At 31.0% G+C, this 15,737-nt stretch overlaps 1 protein-coding gene across 1 annotated transcript in view; it reads right to left on the reverse strand.

The window, feature by feature from the left end:
• LOC145292979 (uncharacterized) overlaps nucleotides 1-15,737 on the reverse strand; it is a 485,581-nt gene that overhangs the window by 291,854 nt on the left and 177,990 nt on the right. The window contains exons 5-10 of the mRNA XM_080139221.1: nucleotides 12,253-12,380; nucleotides 9,762-9,867; nucleotides 9,084-9,201; nucleotides 2,713-2,810; nucleotides 1,180-1,260; nucleotides 61-145 (exon numbers count right to left, since the gene is read on the reverse strand). Coding sequence (XP_079995347.1) covers nucleotides 61-145; nucleotides 1,180-1,260; nucleotides 2,713-2,810; nucleotides 9,084-9,201; nucleotides 9,762-9,867; nucleotides 12,253-12,380 — 616 coding nt within the window. The remainder of the gene's footprint in view (nucleotides 1-60; nucleotides 146-1,179; nucleotides 1,261-2,712; nucleotides 2,811-9,083; nucleotides 9,202-9,761; nucleotides 9,868-12,252; nucleotides 12,381-15,737) is intronic.

Consider the following 15,737-nt stretch of genomic DNA (forward strand, 5'->3'; position numbering starts at 1 on the left):
AAGTTTTATTTTATTCTTGTTTTCATTGGTTTAGAGAGAGAAAAAAAATTAAAACTCTACCTTTATTAAAAAGTCTCAGATCTATTTGTAGTCCTTGTGGCGTTTGATAGTAGTAAGGAATTGGTGGAGGTCGGAGGTCAGCAGTCTGGAAACAAAGAATTAAACTTTTATTGAAGATGTTATCAGCAAATTAAAATCTATTTTTTTTAATTAAAAATAAAAATGACTGGAATATTCAGATGCATTAAAACAACTCAAACTCCATATTTACTTACTTGCCTGTACATGAGGGTGAAGTTAGACAAAATCAGATTTTAATGTTGGAAAATTCAGCTTCCCACAAAGAGGTACTCTGGACTGGGAAAAAATTTTTAAATACCTCAGAATGGAAAGATTTTTTTTTCCAATGACTAAAAACATAGATGAAGTGTTGTATCAGGACTACACATTTTCTTTTTATGCATTTTCGTTCCTACAGAATGATGCAAAGAAAAAAGCCACCTATGAAATTGTTAATAAAATTAACAAATCCTTTATTTTATTGTTATTTTATAAGGCGCAGTGCTACTAAGCTGTAAGGGGCTACTATTTGGGACCAGATTTTCAGGGATGTTATGTAGGGAGTTAGGCAGCAAGATGTCTGTTCACATCACACTTGAACTTCTCTAATCTAAACAAATTTGGTACAAATAGTTTGCAGTCTATGACTAACTTTTCCATTAAGTTTCAATCATGAATGTCCAACAAACTTTATTCAATGATATATGTGGAACACTTTAGTAATTTCCTCATCAGTAGGAAGTGTGATTCTTAATGGGTTTCACATTCACTGGACCATAACTCTGCAGAATTTTATCTGTGGTGTTATCTCAAAGATAATGCCTATCAAAATAATGGCCAAGCTATATTCTGAATTGAAGACATCTATCATAGGCAAACTCAAGAGAGCATCAGATTCAAGAGTGCTTGCAATGTAGTGGTGTACAATAGTAATTATGTCATTCAACAACAATAAAACACTGAAATCATTTTATAAGAAGCCATTTCCCAAACTTTATCACATGTGACCGTGAAAGTTGAATGATTTGTAAAAAAATAAAATAAATAAAAAGTTAGAAATGATTTTCTTCAGTATGTGATGTTTTTGAAATTTGTAAAATAAATGAAAAGTAAACTTACCTTATGTTTCTCAGCTCTCAACATTTTGCATTTGTCTTTAACATATTCACAAAAGCGATTAAATTCTTTCCGACAATTTTGCTGTCAAGAGAAACCAAAACGAAGAGCTCAGAATTGTATGAATAAATTTTTGAAATATGTCCCCCCCCCCTGCCATTCCATTTAATGACACACAGATTTATATATTATTTTTTCTTTTGGATTAATTTTTATCATTTATCACATTTGTGTGTGTGCTGTAATCAATTCTTAAATCAATCAATTTCTTCAGGCTTTACAGATCAGACTTAAGTAATGGATAAATGTAGAAACAATTAGAAATATTGAAATAATTTTAAAAGCAAGGGCAAAATATTACATTTGCATTATTCAAACTATGATTCATATTTTTAACTGTTACGTCACAGCTCGATGCATTCAAAGATGGTGATTAACAATCAGCTGTGATTTTGTAGGTCACTCCTTTTTAAGAATGATAACTAAGAATGACATAAAACAATATTCCTGTCAAGTCATGGCTGATGAAACAAGAACAATCTACGTCTGTGAATAAAAGAAAGACTTCAGTTTGAAATTCTGTATAGATTCTCAAGTATATTAAAACTAAAAACTTTCGAGCATTTTTAGAATTAGTTTAAATAAAATAATTTCCACAATTTCGCAATTAACGTTGTGGTCAAGTGGATTTTATATTTTTCCCAAGCTCCAAAAGATACACTTGAAGAAGGTTAGAAATCACATTGGTTAAAATGTTGTGAAAATAACTAAGATGAAAATCATAATCTGAATTAATACAATCCTCATCTAAAATATTCCAAAACGGACAAAATGTTAATTAACAAAGGAAATAAAACATTAATTTTTTTGTATTTCAATTCTTTGAACTACTGTTTTCAAGTGTTATTCTCACAACATTTTGAATGATGTAATCAGCCATCTTCTTCAGTTGTAGCTTGTCAAACTCAAGAATCTTTTTGTTAAACTCAAGAATATGTACAGTATTTTGAATGGAACCCTATATTTAATCCCTGTGGGTAGCATGCTCTTCTTCCATTAGAACCACAGTCTGAGTAATACAAATAGTACAAATTACCAATTCTCATCTCAGAAATTCATAAACATATTAATTTTTTTTTTGTTTATTTCTTTCAAAAATGTTTATTCAATAATTGACATTTATTCTTGGATGCACTGAAATTCTGTCACACAGATTGAGCCATCTACACAATTCTACAGTAACATTGGAATGGCAGAAAGAGCTTCAAGATGGTGGTGATGGCTAAAAGGAGATGGGTTCATAATACTTAGTCAAACAAGCTAGAGTTTGATCAACCCTGACCCTGGGTCGCCTGGAGGAAAGCGTATAATATTGAAAGACATAAAACAACGTCAATGATTCCAGCAAAATCATTGACGTTGTGTCCAGAAGCATCAGAAAATGTTCACAACAGAAAAGTCAGCCGAATTCTAAAAATGTAAGCTTTAGATGATACACAAAAATCAAATAAGAAAAAAAAAAAAATTCATATTTACCCGAATGTCTAATTCAGCAACCAAATAGCGCATATGTTCTTCTCTAAGTTTGGCTGTCAGATCCCCAGGACTTGTTGAAGGCATGCCAATAATGATATCTGAAATGAGCGATATAGATCATCAATAAATGAAAAACATTCTTTGGTTAGAAACATTCTAATCTATGACAAAAACGAAACATTTTTTTCAAAATCTAAGAAACTTTATGAATGTAACTTACTGACAGATGGAAAGTGGTCATTTCTGTATGGATTTATAACTCACCATTTATCAGGACCAAAAGCCACTCAAGGATAATGGTAAATGGGATAGTCAGTTGGATGATGAACAAGATTATGAGAGGATTGAAAACAATGAATTGAATAAACAAAATTTGGTTACTTAAGAGAACAGCTTGACAAGTATTTGTTAACACTGTACTTGAAGATGACAATTTTGTTATGTGCATGGAAGCATTCTTGCTGTAATGTGTTTAAAAGATGATAAATTCTTGGAAAGAAACTTTATTCATGGAATTTGTGTGAGTTTAGGTATGCAAAGGAAGAAAAGAAACTTCTTTACAGTTGTGGTAAGAAGATGAGTTCTTGCTGTGAATGCTTTGCATAGAGGAACAGAGATTGGAGCTCAGTCAAGCACCTTTCACTGAAAAAAAACGTTAGAGTAGAGAAAGACTAGTAACATGTTTTCTGTGGGAAAGGGACTTTAAGAAGAAAAGAGATCATCCTCCAAAGATCCCATCAAATCAAAGATTCTTATCAGACGACAACATCTGAGTGAGGATCAGATGCACAGAGTGCAGAGTAGCAAGTAACATCATCGAGACCAAGTGCCCTCAAACTGTCCATGGTATTTAAGTATGATTCCACACAAAGCCATGTCATACTGCTACACATCTTCAAAAAGGGACTCAGATTCAATTCAGACGGCTCTACTAAGTTGCTGTCCACTGTTGTATAGCAGCAGAATTCAGCTTTGTGTCATACCTATGGGAAAATCCAGTAGTGGCTTTCTGAGTAATTCAACGACTTCACATACCCCCTCCCCACTAACTTTTCTGGTTATAATCCCATGGATTGTCATGTATGGGGTACAATCAATTTGTACTCTGCCAAAGCAATAAAAGTAATTACATTAAAGAAACCAAAGTAAATATGATAGCAGTTTCTTTTGAACCTTAAAATCAGAACATTCATTATAATTTGAGGAGAGTAGAAAATGGAACTTTAGTTTGGCAGTCTCACAACTCTTCCCTTATTTTGTCCTTTAGTCCCCACATTCCATCTTTGACATTGAAGTGGTAATTTTGTTTTTAGTTTCTTAAATCTAGTGGCTTCATACCTTGTCTGGAGTGATTTCCAATAAAAAAATCTGATGCTTTAAATCATCATCTTTAATCATATTCAAGCGAATATGTTTGGTGATTATTGTAATTCAGAAAGATCACTTTATTTGGTGTTTCATCTAGAAGTTTGTCATTTTAGAGTAAGCAAATTTACAGGATTTCTTGAAAATAAATGAGTAGTTTGCTTTTTTTTTAATAAATTTTATTATTGGTTTCTTTTTTTCAATTTGAAGCTGGCTGATCACCATTCTGAAGATTAAATTGGCATTTAGCAGGAGTTATCTTTTCTTACTAATCTAATCTATCTATAAATATAAAAGTGAAAATGTATGTATGTGTGTATGTATGTGTGTGTGTATGTATGTATGTATGTATGTATGTATGTATGTATGTTCGTTCGCTTTTTCTGTATGTCTACAAAAGGCTTTTTCCAGAGAAGTGGTCGGTCGCTTCACAACTTTTTAAAACTTTTTAGATCACATATAAATCGTAATATCTCACAGTTAACAACGAAGCTCGCCTGTCTATTTAATTTACTCGATTTTGGAAAGATAAATATTCAACATTTGTCGCTCGCCGCATGTGGGTTAGTCTTTTTCCTATAACATCTTGGGAAAATAAAAATAAAAAAAAGCTTTCCGCAGTAAATGAATACTATCCCACAGTCAAACTTGACCTCATTAACTCATTAAAACGGGCACCTGCCAAATCCAAGTAATTAAATAAATTCAAACGTGTTTCCGTTAGCATCTCGCGGTGGGGCAATCGTTAACGTCGCACGTTTTTTTTTCACACTTTAATTTACAACTTTGCCTCAACGATCGATCCTCATACTGACTTTTTTTTTAACCCCACCTCCCACCCCGGGTACCCCTCGCTAGTATATCTATAAAAGTAAAAATATGTGTGTGTGAACTCTTAGCCTATATACTCAATGAATTTGTGAACTACAGATTTGAAATTTGGTATATAGGGTATTCAGATATGTGGAAAATTTTTAAATTGGTTTTTATCCGGAGAAAAGAGCTCTAAGGGGTCAAAATTGAAAAATTGGTACATTGGGGGGGGGGGGGGGGGTCATCGGATTTTTATCTATTTGACAACTGTTTCACGACTATGCATGTGCGAATCATTCACATAATAGCTAAAACAATTCAATGCCTTTTTTGTAGAACAGTTTATTCTTGGCCTTAAAATACATCTGTTTTTGATATCACTTCTTCATTGGAACCAAATTTATTTTCCTGAAACATTCTTTTGACGTTTACAAGCAGCAAGTATGTGCTGGATGGTTAGATCTGGAGATTAATATGGGTGCAGAAGCAAATTATAATACATGGTTTTGCCATCACTGCAATCAACTTGTGAAATGGTGCATTGCCTTAGTATAAAAGCAGTTTTTCTTCTCCATTGTTTTTTTTTTGTTTTTTTTCCCAATTTCTTCCTTTGAATGTACTAATAATCTATCTATAAAAGTAAGAACCTATATGATCAACAATTTTTATCTACAGACTTTAAATTTGGTATATAGGGTAATCAGACATGTAGAAAACTTTTAAATTGTTTTCATTTGGAAAAAAGGGTTACTAAGGGGTCAAAACTGAAAAATTGGTACGTGGGGGTAATCAGATTTTTATCCGTTTGTCAACTGTTTCACGAATGTGCATGCGTGAATCATTCACATGAGAGAGATTCCTTATGTTAAGAATAGATTTGAAAACACTTTTTAAAGATTGTGTCAAGCTGGCCTAATGGTTATCGTATTTGACTTACTGTCTTTAGGTTTTGGTTTTGATCTCAGCTCGAGTATTTATTTTTTTTTTACTTACAAAAAGTGAACTGCTTAGAAAAACATATTACTCGCATGCACATGTCTCAGTTTCTACATGAATTAAAATATGATATTTATGCGCATTTTACAACCGAGTGATACTGGCCGGTCGGACAGTAATAAAGTAAACAGTCTTTGTATTGTTTTTTTTTTTTTTTTTTTTTCATCCAAACTTTACTTTCTAAAAAATCAATATTTGATTCTAGTATGTGAGTTTTTGTTGTAGATTGTTGCAGCATGTTGTTAAGAAAAATATAATTTAGTTCAATTTAATTGCTTCAAGAAAAGATTTTTCTGGGTCAGAATTATTTTGAACTGGCCACCATTTTAAAAAGGGACATACCTCTGTATTTGTCCGTGTAAAATTACTTAACTTTGGATTGGAACAAGAAAATAATATTTTGGAAAGAAAAAATGCATAGTTTTAAAAAAGAAAAGCTTAGCAAATTGCAAGTACTGGACAACATCAGATAGGGATGGATTAATAAATCTTATTCATATTATTTAGATTTTTCAGACTACTGTTCTCATCCTGAACATTATTTTCATGTTTCATCGATGTGACCTTGGACCTTCTTCAGGTGTTGTGAAAATAACACTCAAGATGAGATCTAAATAATATGAATAATCAATTCTCGTTTCACAAATTAAGAAACGTAATAAATCTTAAAAATTATCTAAATTTGTTTATAATTCATGTACATATAAAATGGTAGCCATTTACAAATCCTTTTCGAAAAGTTATTCAAATTTGAAAATCTTAATATAAACTGTCCATTTTTCAAAGTTGAACATTACTTTTGAACACACAAAAAATATGCAAAACAAAACTAGAATCTTATTACGGTAGTTACTGAGGATTATTATCTCACAAAGCAGCAAAGATTGTGTTACTAGTTTGTTAGGATCTTGGGAGTTATAGGTTTAAAAAGAATATAGCAACAGAGATATCCAGACTCAGTATATCCATGATTTATTTCCCTTGAATTATATTCAAGTTATCTCCCTTGGATCATACTAGGCACCAAGAGAATTAAATATTCTGTTTGGAGATACACAAAAAAGACGAGTACTTTGCATACATGAAATTGAAAACGAGGCTTGTCCTCTTTCTGGTGTTAGGCTAGATGTTTGCCGGACATATCTTCTATAACTCCACAGTTTCACATGATTTTCACAATTGATGCATTTACTGTCAGACACAAATTGAAAAATTCATCTCAGAATAGTTCCCAGGTAATGATAAGTTATTTACTTTGCTCATACATTCTGTGTGTTTACTCTGGCAATTCATGTCTGTGTTTAGAGATTTTTAATGAAAACTCTTGTTAGTAACATCTCTTATTTTCATCCCTTTTTATGTATCACATTTCATTATGTCCATCAAACATTGGTAAACCTTCTCCATAATATATATATATATATATATATATATATATTTTATTTTTTTATTACCGTTTTATCTGTTCAGTTACATATGTTTTGGTTGCCGGACCATATTTACGATCCAGCAGCCTTGTCAGACCTTACAGAAATGACTATTATTATTTGGAAGAACGATTTTAAAAGAAATACGAGAGAAAAAATAACAAAAAAAAAGAGAAAAAAGAGGAAGAGAAAATAAGGGGGGGGGGGCGGAGATCAACAATAATATGTAATTGAACAGATAAAACGGTAATAAAAAATAAAATGCATATTTGTTCTGTAATAGTATTGAGCATTCTCTTCTGGTTTTACTAATTACCATTTTTACCATATATATATATATATATATATATATATATATATATATATATATATATATATATATATATATTCAACCATTCCTTTATCATTTTCGGTCCTTCATTTGTCTTTTTTTTTTCTTTATATTCTGATCATATGTTATCAATGTTCATATTTAAGATGGCAACCTTGTATCAGAGAAGGAGCTTCAATACATGCATCAAATCATTCAAATTTTATTGAGATATGAAAGTAAAATTATTTCCAAAGCTTATGACAACAAGAGATGTGATTATTGGATTTGATTCACTTGTACCCCCTTGTGACTGTAAAGCTTTTTATCCAAACAGACAAGTGTTCAACATCTCTACTTTTCAGCATGATTAGAAATCCCTAACTGACTTTGTCCGTAAAAAAAAAAAAAAACATGTTTTGGTTGTGATTGAAGGCCATTCGTTGATCATAAGCAAGGATCCAAACTCTGTTCCTAAATCCTACTTATAGTACAATAGCATAAGAGAAATATGTTAAGTTTATTTTCTTTACTAGTGAGTCATTACTTGTCAATGTGAAAAGCCATTCAAGAATAAGTGTTAATGAGACAGATGCATTGTCAATTAAATGATGAAATATTATGAGAAGATTGAAAATGATGAATGGAATGACCAAAATTTGATGAGTTGAGGGCAGTTTATGATGAATATTTGTTTATATATGATTTGAAAATGATAGAATACAGAAAGAGTAGCAATGCCTCTCATGCAAGAAAGCCTGTAGAAAAGAGAAGAGATCATCTCTCATTAGATGAGAAGATGATTTTGATATCAAGGCAAGAAAGAGGACTCAAATGTGGCAGCTTGGGATAGTACATTCATGCATTTCACTATTTTTGTATTTCTTGATTTAGAATTCGAGTTGTATTAATTGTTAATAAACACTTAACTTTTTATTAACCAATGTTTGGAGAAAAACACAAACATTGTTATTTGGCTTTCTAATTTCTATAATTCAAATACGAAATAATGTTTTCCAAGTGCAAATAATTTTCTTATTAACCCATAACACGCAGCTATGTGTGGCACAAGAGACATTTAAACCAACCATGACTAACACCTCCACAGATTGCTATTCATGAGGGACTTTATATCTTTGACAGGAAAGATGATTTATAAAAAAAAAAAAAAAAAAAAAAAAAAGAGGAGAGATCTCAGAACCTGAAGAAGACTTTTTATTTTTAAGTTAAAAATTTGTTTATTCTTTAAAATAAATAATTTATTTTGGAGAAAAACACACATCATTATTTGGCTTTCTAATTTCAATAATATAATTCAAATACAAAACAATTTTTCTTATTAATACATAAAAATTGGTGTCACATGTGAAAAAAATAAAATCGCCTCAATACGCGCATACAACTAAATAGAAAATGTGTATTGTTAAAAAATACATTTCAGGGATAAGCAAAATACATACCAAATATTTTCCAAAGGCCTCGTCCCCAACTTTTGAATCCTTCAGATAAACTAAAGAAATGTGAATGGAAGCGATTTCTAGCTGTAATCAGCAGAATTCGAAGTGCCAATGCCATGTCCTGCAAAGAAATAAAAAAAGAAATTACTAAGAATTAAAAGAATTTAATAATACATCAATTGAAAATAATGAAACACCAATTAAAATGTATGAAAACACCAATTAAAAGAATCCAAATAATATGAATAATTAACTCTTATCTAAAAAATTCAGAAAATAATGGGGTACTATCACTTCATGTTGATGGAAATAATACTTTTCCACGATCAAAATGCTGTACAATGTTAATCTCAGCCACAGCTTACATTGCAGAAACAACTAAGACAAGCTGCAATCATCAGAATTATCCACATAAAATCAGCTGCAGCTGACAAATAAACAATGTATGACAATCTCCATGTCAAAGTTAAACACATTTTCCTGCCAACAGATCAACCATCCTTATTGACCACATTCCACAACCAAAGAAGATTGTCTAGATGACAGATTGGTACAGAGTTTCTTGGTTGATATTGAAATCAATTGACAAGAATCGTTGGAGTAGCACACATTACTAAAATGTTGAAAACCTTTTGACTCATCCTCATATTAAATTATAATTCTAAATGTATCCATACTTACATCAAGAAGGGTTTCATGAGATCGCCTGGAACCTTTTTGCAGCAGTTGGCTCAGATGCCATTTGTGTGTTTGACCAGGGAAATGAATGCTGTCAACTTCAAATTCTCTGAAAGAATACAAGAATCAAAATATTTAGAAAGCAGACATTTTTCAAAGTTAAATTAAATTGTAACATTATTTTTCTCCAAAGTGGTGATTGGAGAAAATCAAAACATAAGTTACCATATTTATGAAAAATATACAAGTTATCTCCCCTGGTTTTTAAATAAAGTTAAAACAACAGGTACAACAACAACAACAAAAAATCCACAAGAGCTGACAAATGCATATAGGTTTTCTTTCATCTTTGCATTTTGACATTTTCCCCTTATCAATTCTTTATCATCTAAATATAATAGAGAGTATAAAATAAAGATGACCCTCCTCCCAACACTACTGAAATCATGTTCATTATACTAAAAATTAAAAATAAAACATTTTTTTTGTTGTAATATGCATAAATTGGCATAATGGTTAGTGTTTGCTAATGCACCAAGAGATTAGGTTTCAATCCTCCATCAAATCATACCAAAGACTCAAAAAAATTGTACTTAATGCTTCCTTGCTAAACACTCAGCATTATGAAATGGGGATCATGGGTAAGTCAAGTAAGCTTCTGGGTTTGACCTTTACTCCTGATCTGAAATGGAACACGTACATCAAGTCTGTTGCCAAGGTAGCTGGAAAGATGGTGGGATCCTTCTACCGCTCCAGAAGATATCTCACTACTGATGCAATTCTCTATCTATATAAAAGCCAAGTACGTCCAAGGATGGGATACTGCTGCCATATCTGGGCAGGAGCTGCTAAAAACAGCCTATCCTGTCTTGACAGAGTACAAAATAGACTTCGTGGCTTAGTGGGGGATGCCCTTTTCTCTACCCTGCAACCTCTCTCCCACAGAAGAGACGTTGCGAGCATATCCTTGTTTTATCGTTACTTCCATGGCAGGTGCTCGTCTGAACTCCAATCTCTGGTCCCCCCTCGCCAATCTTTCACGAAAAACACCCGTCTAGCTGAATCCACTGTGAAAAATTTCCCCCACTCTTTATCTGTGCCTGAATCAAAACGTGGATTCCATGAACAAAGCTTCTTTCTTAGAACTGCACGCTTGTGGAACTCTGTTCCGTCTGCCTGCTTTCCACCTGACTACAACTTGGATGTCTTCAAGTCCAACGTTAACAAATTCCTAACACTTCATCAAATCTCCACACTAACGTACTGTACTTGCAATAACCCTTATCCCTGAGTGGCTTCCGGGCCTTGATAAGTGGTGATCAATGAAAAAAAAAAAAAAAAAAATTCAGGGAAAGAAGGGATACTATTTAATCATTACTTTCTTTCTTTACTTTTTTTTGTTGCCTTTGGCTGACAGGAGTAAAGAAATAAAAAGAAAAGGGAATAAAAATGTGTTGTCGTTTTAATCAACATTTGACAGTAAAAGTGAGTGAAAATTGATTCAGTAACTCAATCTGTTAGCATGTTGTACTTAGAGACTTAGACGACGAGTTCAAACCTAATCTTGTCAAAAGTGTGTGTGTGTGTATATATATATATATATATATATATATATATATATATATATATATATATATATATATATATATAGTGAAATTAAAGGAGATGCAATGTTTACCTGATATAAGCAATGGTAAACTTCAATCTAATATAAATACCAAGTATTTATATATATAGATATTTTAATCCCAACCAAATAAAAAAGCTCAATACACCCACACAATAAGGGTAGAGCTTATTTAAAGAGAAAAGAAATTAAAACTTAAAGTTGAAATTCACAATCAAAATTTATTGTTCGACTGAATACTCAAAAAAACCATTTACAAAGTCCTTATTCCGCAGAGTTTCAAAAAATGCTAGTCTTGCTATTCTTCTCATCAGAGGACAGAGATAACCAGCAAATTATACTTGTAGTAATGCTAGAATTTGCTGGTTACAGCATTAAATGAAACTGCAATTTTTTCTAGTCATAAATTGCAAAAATGTACATGTCCTGTGAAAAAAATGTAGGCGATGTAAAAAAAAATAATAAAAACGAACCAGGCATAAAATTGCAGCTTGCATGAAGACTCTTTGAAAGGTGATCTGGAGGTGAAAATAAATCTTTAGAAAGATTGTAAATTTCAACTGGCAGTTTTAATTTCTTTTCTCTTATATATATGAGTATCCTTTTGTGCTTCTTCAATATAAAGGTGCAACCATTGTGATAAACATTAATTTTGATGATTATGTGAAGCTGAAAAAAGTGATGCAACTTCTTTATTGCTCAAAAAAAACAAAAAAAAATCAGCTTATTTTTCAATGTAACATTTATAATTTTTTTGGCATTTGAAATATTTGTCATTTATTTCTACAAATACATTTCTTCAAAAATATAAAATAAAATAAAAAAAAGAAACAAGATGAAAAAAAAAAAAAAGAGTTGTGTCCATACCCATTGTCCCAGATACAATACAACTGCTTTTCATTGAGCTTTTTCTGTCCCCCATTTGGCAATCTTGCAACCTCTTCCAATTCATCAAAAGTTGGAGCAATAAAAACATCACGAAACGTAACTTTACTCTGAAATTTACAAGAAATGGGACAATCTTAATTATTGTTTAATTATTGCTCAACATTTTATCAAAAATGCAGTCTTCTTCTAAGCCATCTTGCTTACCTCTTTTTATGCACGCTTCCCCCATACTTTTCAGACAAGAAACTCGAATGCACCCACATTTTCAAAACACTGTGCAAATCAAGTATAACATAAAGCAGATAAACAGAGAAAATTTTTCCCTTTTAATTTTTTTGTCCCTCCCCCCTCCAAATTAGAGTCATATTTTGAAAGCTGCTCCATTTCATATATGGGAATGGGTTAGGGATATTATGAATGTACATTGTATATTGGAGAAGAAGAGAAGTTAATGTAGTTTGCTTGAAGCATTGTCTAGTGTGTATATAAAGGTAACTTATATAAGGCAATGTAATGCAGAACTATAACGGAAACTGAAACAAATTAAGTCTGGTGCGATGAAAGTTCTGTATCATAAATTTTTGGAAAATTTCCTTTCCTTAGATATGTGCTTGACTTTAGTTCAAACATGCATATGGAGTGACTGTAAATATGAGCAGTTTCGCAGTAATTGGAATGGGTTTGGAATTTTTTTTTTTTTATTTTGCTTTAAGACCTATTTTTATTCTTTAAACCTAATAATGTAGGGTCATTGTTGATATTTTTTAATTTGATTTATTTATTCTTTTGTGCATTTATAAATTTATTTGCATTTTATATGAGTTTAAATTGTATTTATTTATTGCATCTTATTAATGTGGTTGGTTTAAATTTAACTATTTAAAGGGAGAAAACTTTGTCATGACGATATCAGTGTGTGTGTGTGTGTGTGTGTATATATATATATATATATATATATATATATATAGAATAATTGATACTGAACTACTCTATCAATTTTTAGTCTACAAACTTAAAATTATGTATATAGACTATTCAGGCCTGTGAAACAAATTTAATTTGGTTTTTAGCTGAAAAAAAGAAGAAGAAAGCTGCTAAGAAGTTAAAATTGAAAAATTAGAACTTGGCAGGTGTAAGTTAAACTAATGTGTACATTTTATGCATGCACAAATATACATTTATATGTTTAAGTCAGTTGATTTGTAAAGTTTTGAGATGCATGTAACTTTAGCTCAGATAGTAAGGAGTATCACTGGAAAGTTAAATGTTTTGATTTCAATTCTAGCTGATGGCACCAAAGTCAAATTTTTTGTTTTAACTTGAAATCATGACTGTATATTAAGTACAATATAATAATCAAAGAGAATTGGCTGTATAATAATAATTACGAAATCTGCATAAATTAAAATATCATATTTAAGCCTATTTTATCACTGGGCAATGCCAAGTAGTCGGCTAACACATGGACACATACATATATTTAAAAAAGAAAAATTAAAATTTCATAAGCATTGTTAAACCCTGTATTGTCAGTCATAATCACTGCTATTAATTGATATACATTACAACACAACAACAAATAAGAAAAGGAGTGAGAACAAACTGCTACTATGGGTCTTCTACACAACAAAATTTTAGCCACCTACATGATGAGCCACCATCCAGATAATCTGTGAGGATTAAATAATTGGTTGTCCCTGTACTGCTACATTATGGCTTAAAAGTTTGAACAGAATCATAACGTTGCAGAACCAAATAAAGACAGTCTGCAAATTGAAGGCAGAGTTGATAACAACACAATTTTGCTTAGGTTGCAACAACTTCAACAAGATATGTTTAGGTAAGCCTTAAAATGCGGATATCAAGGCTGTGCTGTGTGCCACAGAAGAAAACCCAGTGAGTTGAACTCTTAAGAGTTTAAGCAACTGTACATCTCACAGTTTCTTAGGATTTGTAAACTTTCATGGCTGACAAAGCTTGATTGTGCCTCAAATGATTAAAAAGAAAAAAAAAAAATGCAAAATTTGGTCAATAAATATATCTTCTCTCTTATTGTTTTTATTTTTTAATATTTTAAGATGTGAAATTAAAATTAAAATCTATAAAAAAAAAAAAAAAAAAGAAAATCACTATAATGCTCTTTACATATTAAGCACTTCAGAATGAAATTTTTAAAAAAACTATAATCACTTTTGCTTTTATTATTTCTTTTTATTATTAGTTTTAATATAGTTTTAATAATTATTGTAGTTTTTTGACACCATTATCATTTCCATTTGGTTTTTAAATGTCTTGCACATATCATACAAATTTTACACTTAAAAATTTAACAAGCCAAAGTTGAGTTTTTTTAATGTATTTTTTAGGTTAAATTCACCTTCTATCTTCCTGTGTTTACAAAGCCATTAGCCGGAAGTGATGTTAGGCAAATTTTTAGCTACAGATGACCAAAACTGTATAGAATGTATCTTTTTTTTTTTTTGCAAATATAAAAATAGTTTTATTCAATATTTTTTAAACAAAATCTCTTTAAAAAAAAGAAAAGCAAAAAACTGTTGATAAATATTATAAAAAAAAAAAGTTCAGAAACATTTTTATTAAAAAGGTTAGAATTTTGTTATAAAAGTTCAAATAAAAACTGTTTGAATAAAACTTCTATTTTTATATTTGCATTAAAAAAAAAAAAGAAAAAAAAAAGTACATTCTATACAGTTTTGGTAATCCGTAGCTAAAAATTTGTCTGACGTTACTTCCGCCAAATGGCTTTGTAAATTTAACCATTTTTTTTAAATAAAACAAAAATACATAATTTTATGACTATCAACAGTGATTTAATGAGACAAAGGAGATCTCTAAAATTGATATGGAGGCTCAGGTTGTGTTGTCATTATTTGGCAGAAGTTTTGTTAGCTGCACTCCAGTCATCTATTTAAAACTTTTCACAGCTATGGTGTGATCACATTTAGAACTTGCATCATTGGTCTGGAACTCCCATTTTGCTCTGAACATTAATTGCCTGGAAATTAAACAAATATGTTCCTTTAGACCCCTGCCATTCTTTGAATGCCTTGCCTCTGAGTTTGGACTCACTGAAGCTCTAAATGTTACAAAATCAGGTAACTGTACAGTTCCCATGACTTTCAGAAACATTTTTTCATACTCAAAATTGCTAAAGCATGAAACAAACCGCCCGCATCATCCTTTAGAATCCTATGCTTCGTAAAATTCACCAAAACTACAACTTATGCTCTTTCTCTCAGTACACATGCATATTATGACCCATGTACTGTTCATTTCTCTTACAATTGTACATTATCCCATGCATTATAAATGCATTTTTATTGTGCACCTGAATAGTGATTTCATTTGTTCAATCAGAAGTTTACAAGTTTTACACTTATGAATTCAATGTTTTTTATCAGTTTTATTTTGATCACATTACAGCAAAATAAAATGATTTTTAT

The sequence above is a fragment of the Euprymna scolopes genome, chromosome 14 (genome assembly GCF_053919585.1).
Source record: "Euprymna scolopes isolate OS-2025 chromosome 14, ASM5391958v1, whole genome shotgun sequence".
NCBI classification, from domain to species: domain Eukaryota; kingdom Metazoa; phylum Mollusca; class Cephalopoda; order Sepiida; family Sepiolidae; genus Euprymna; species Euprymna scolopes.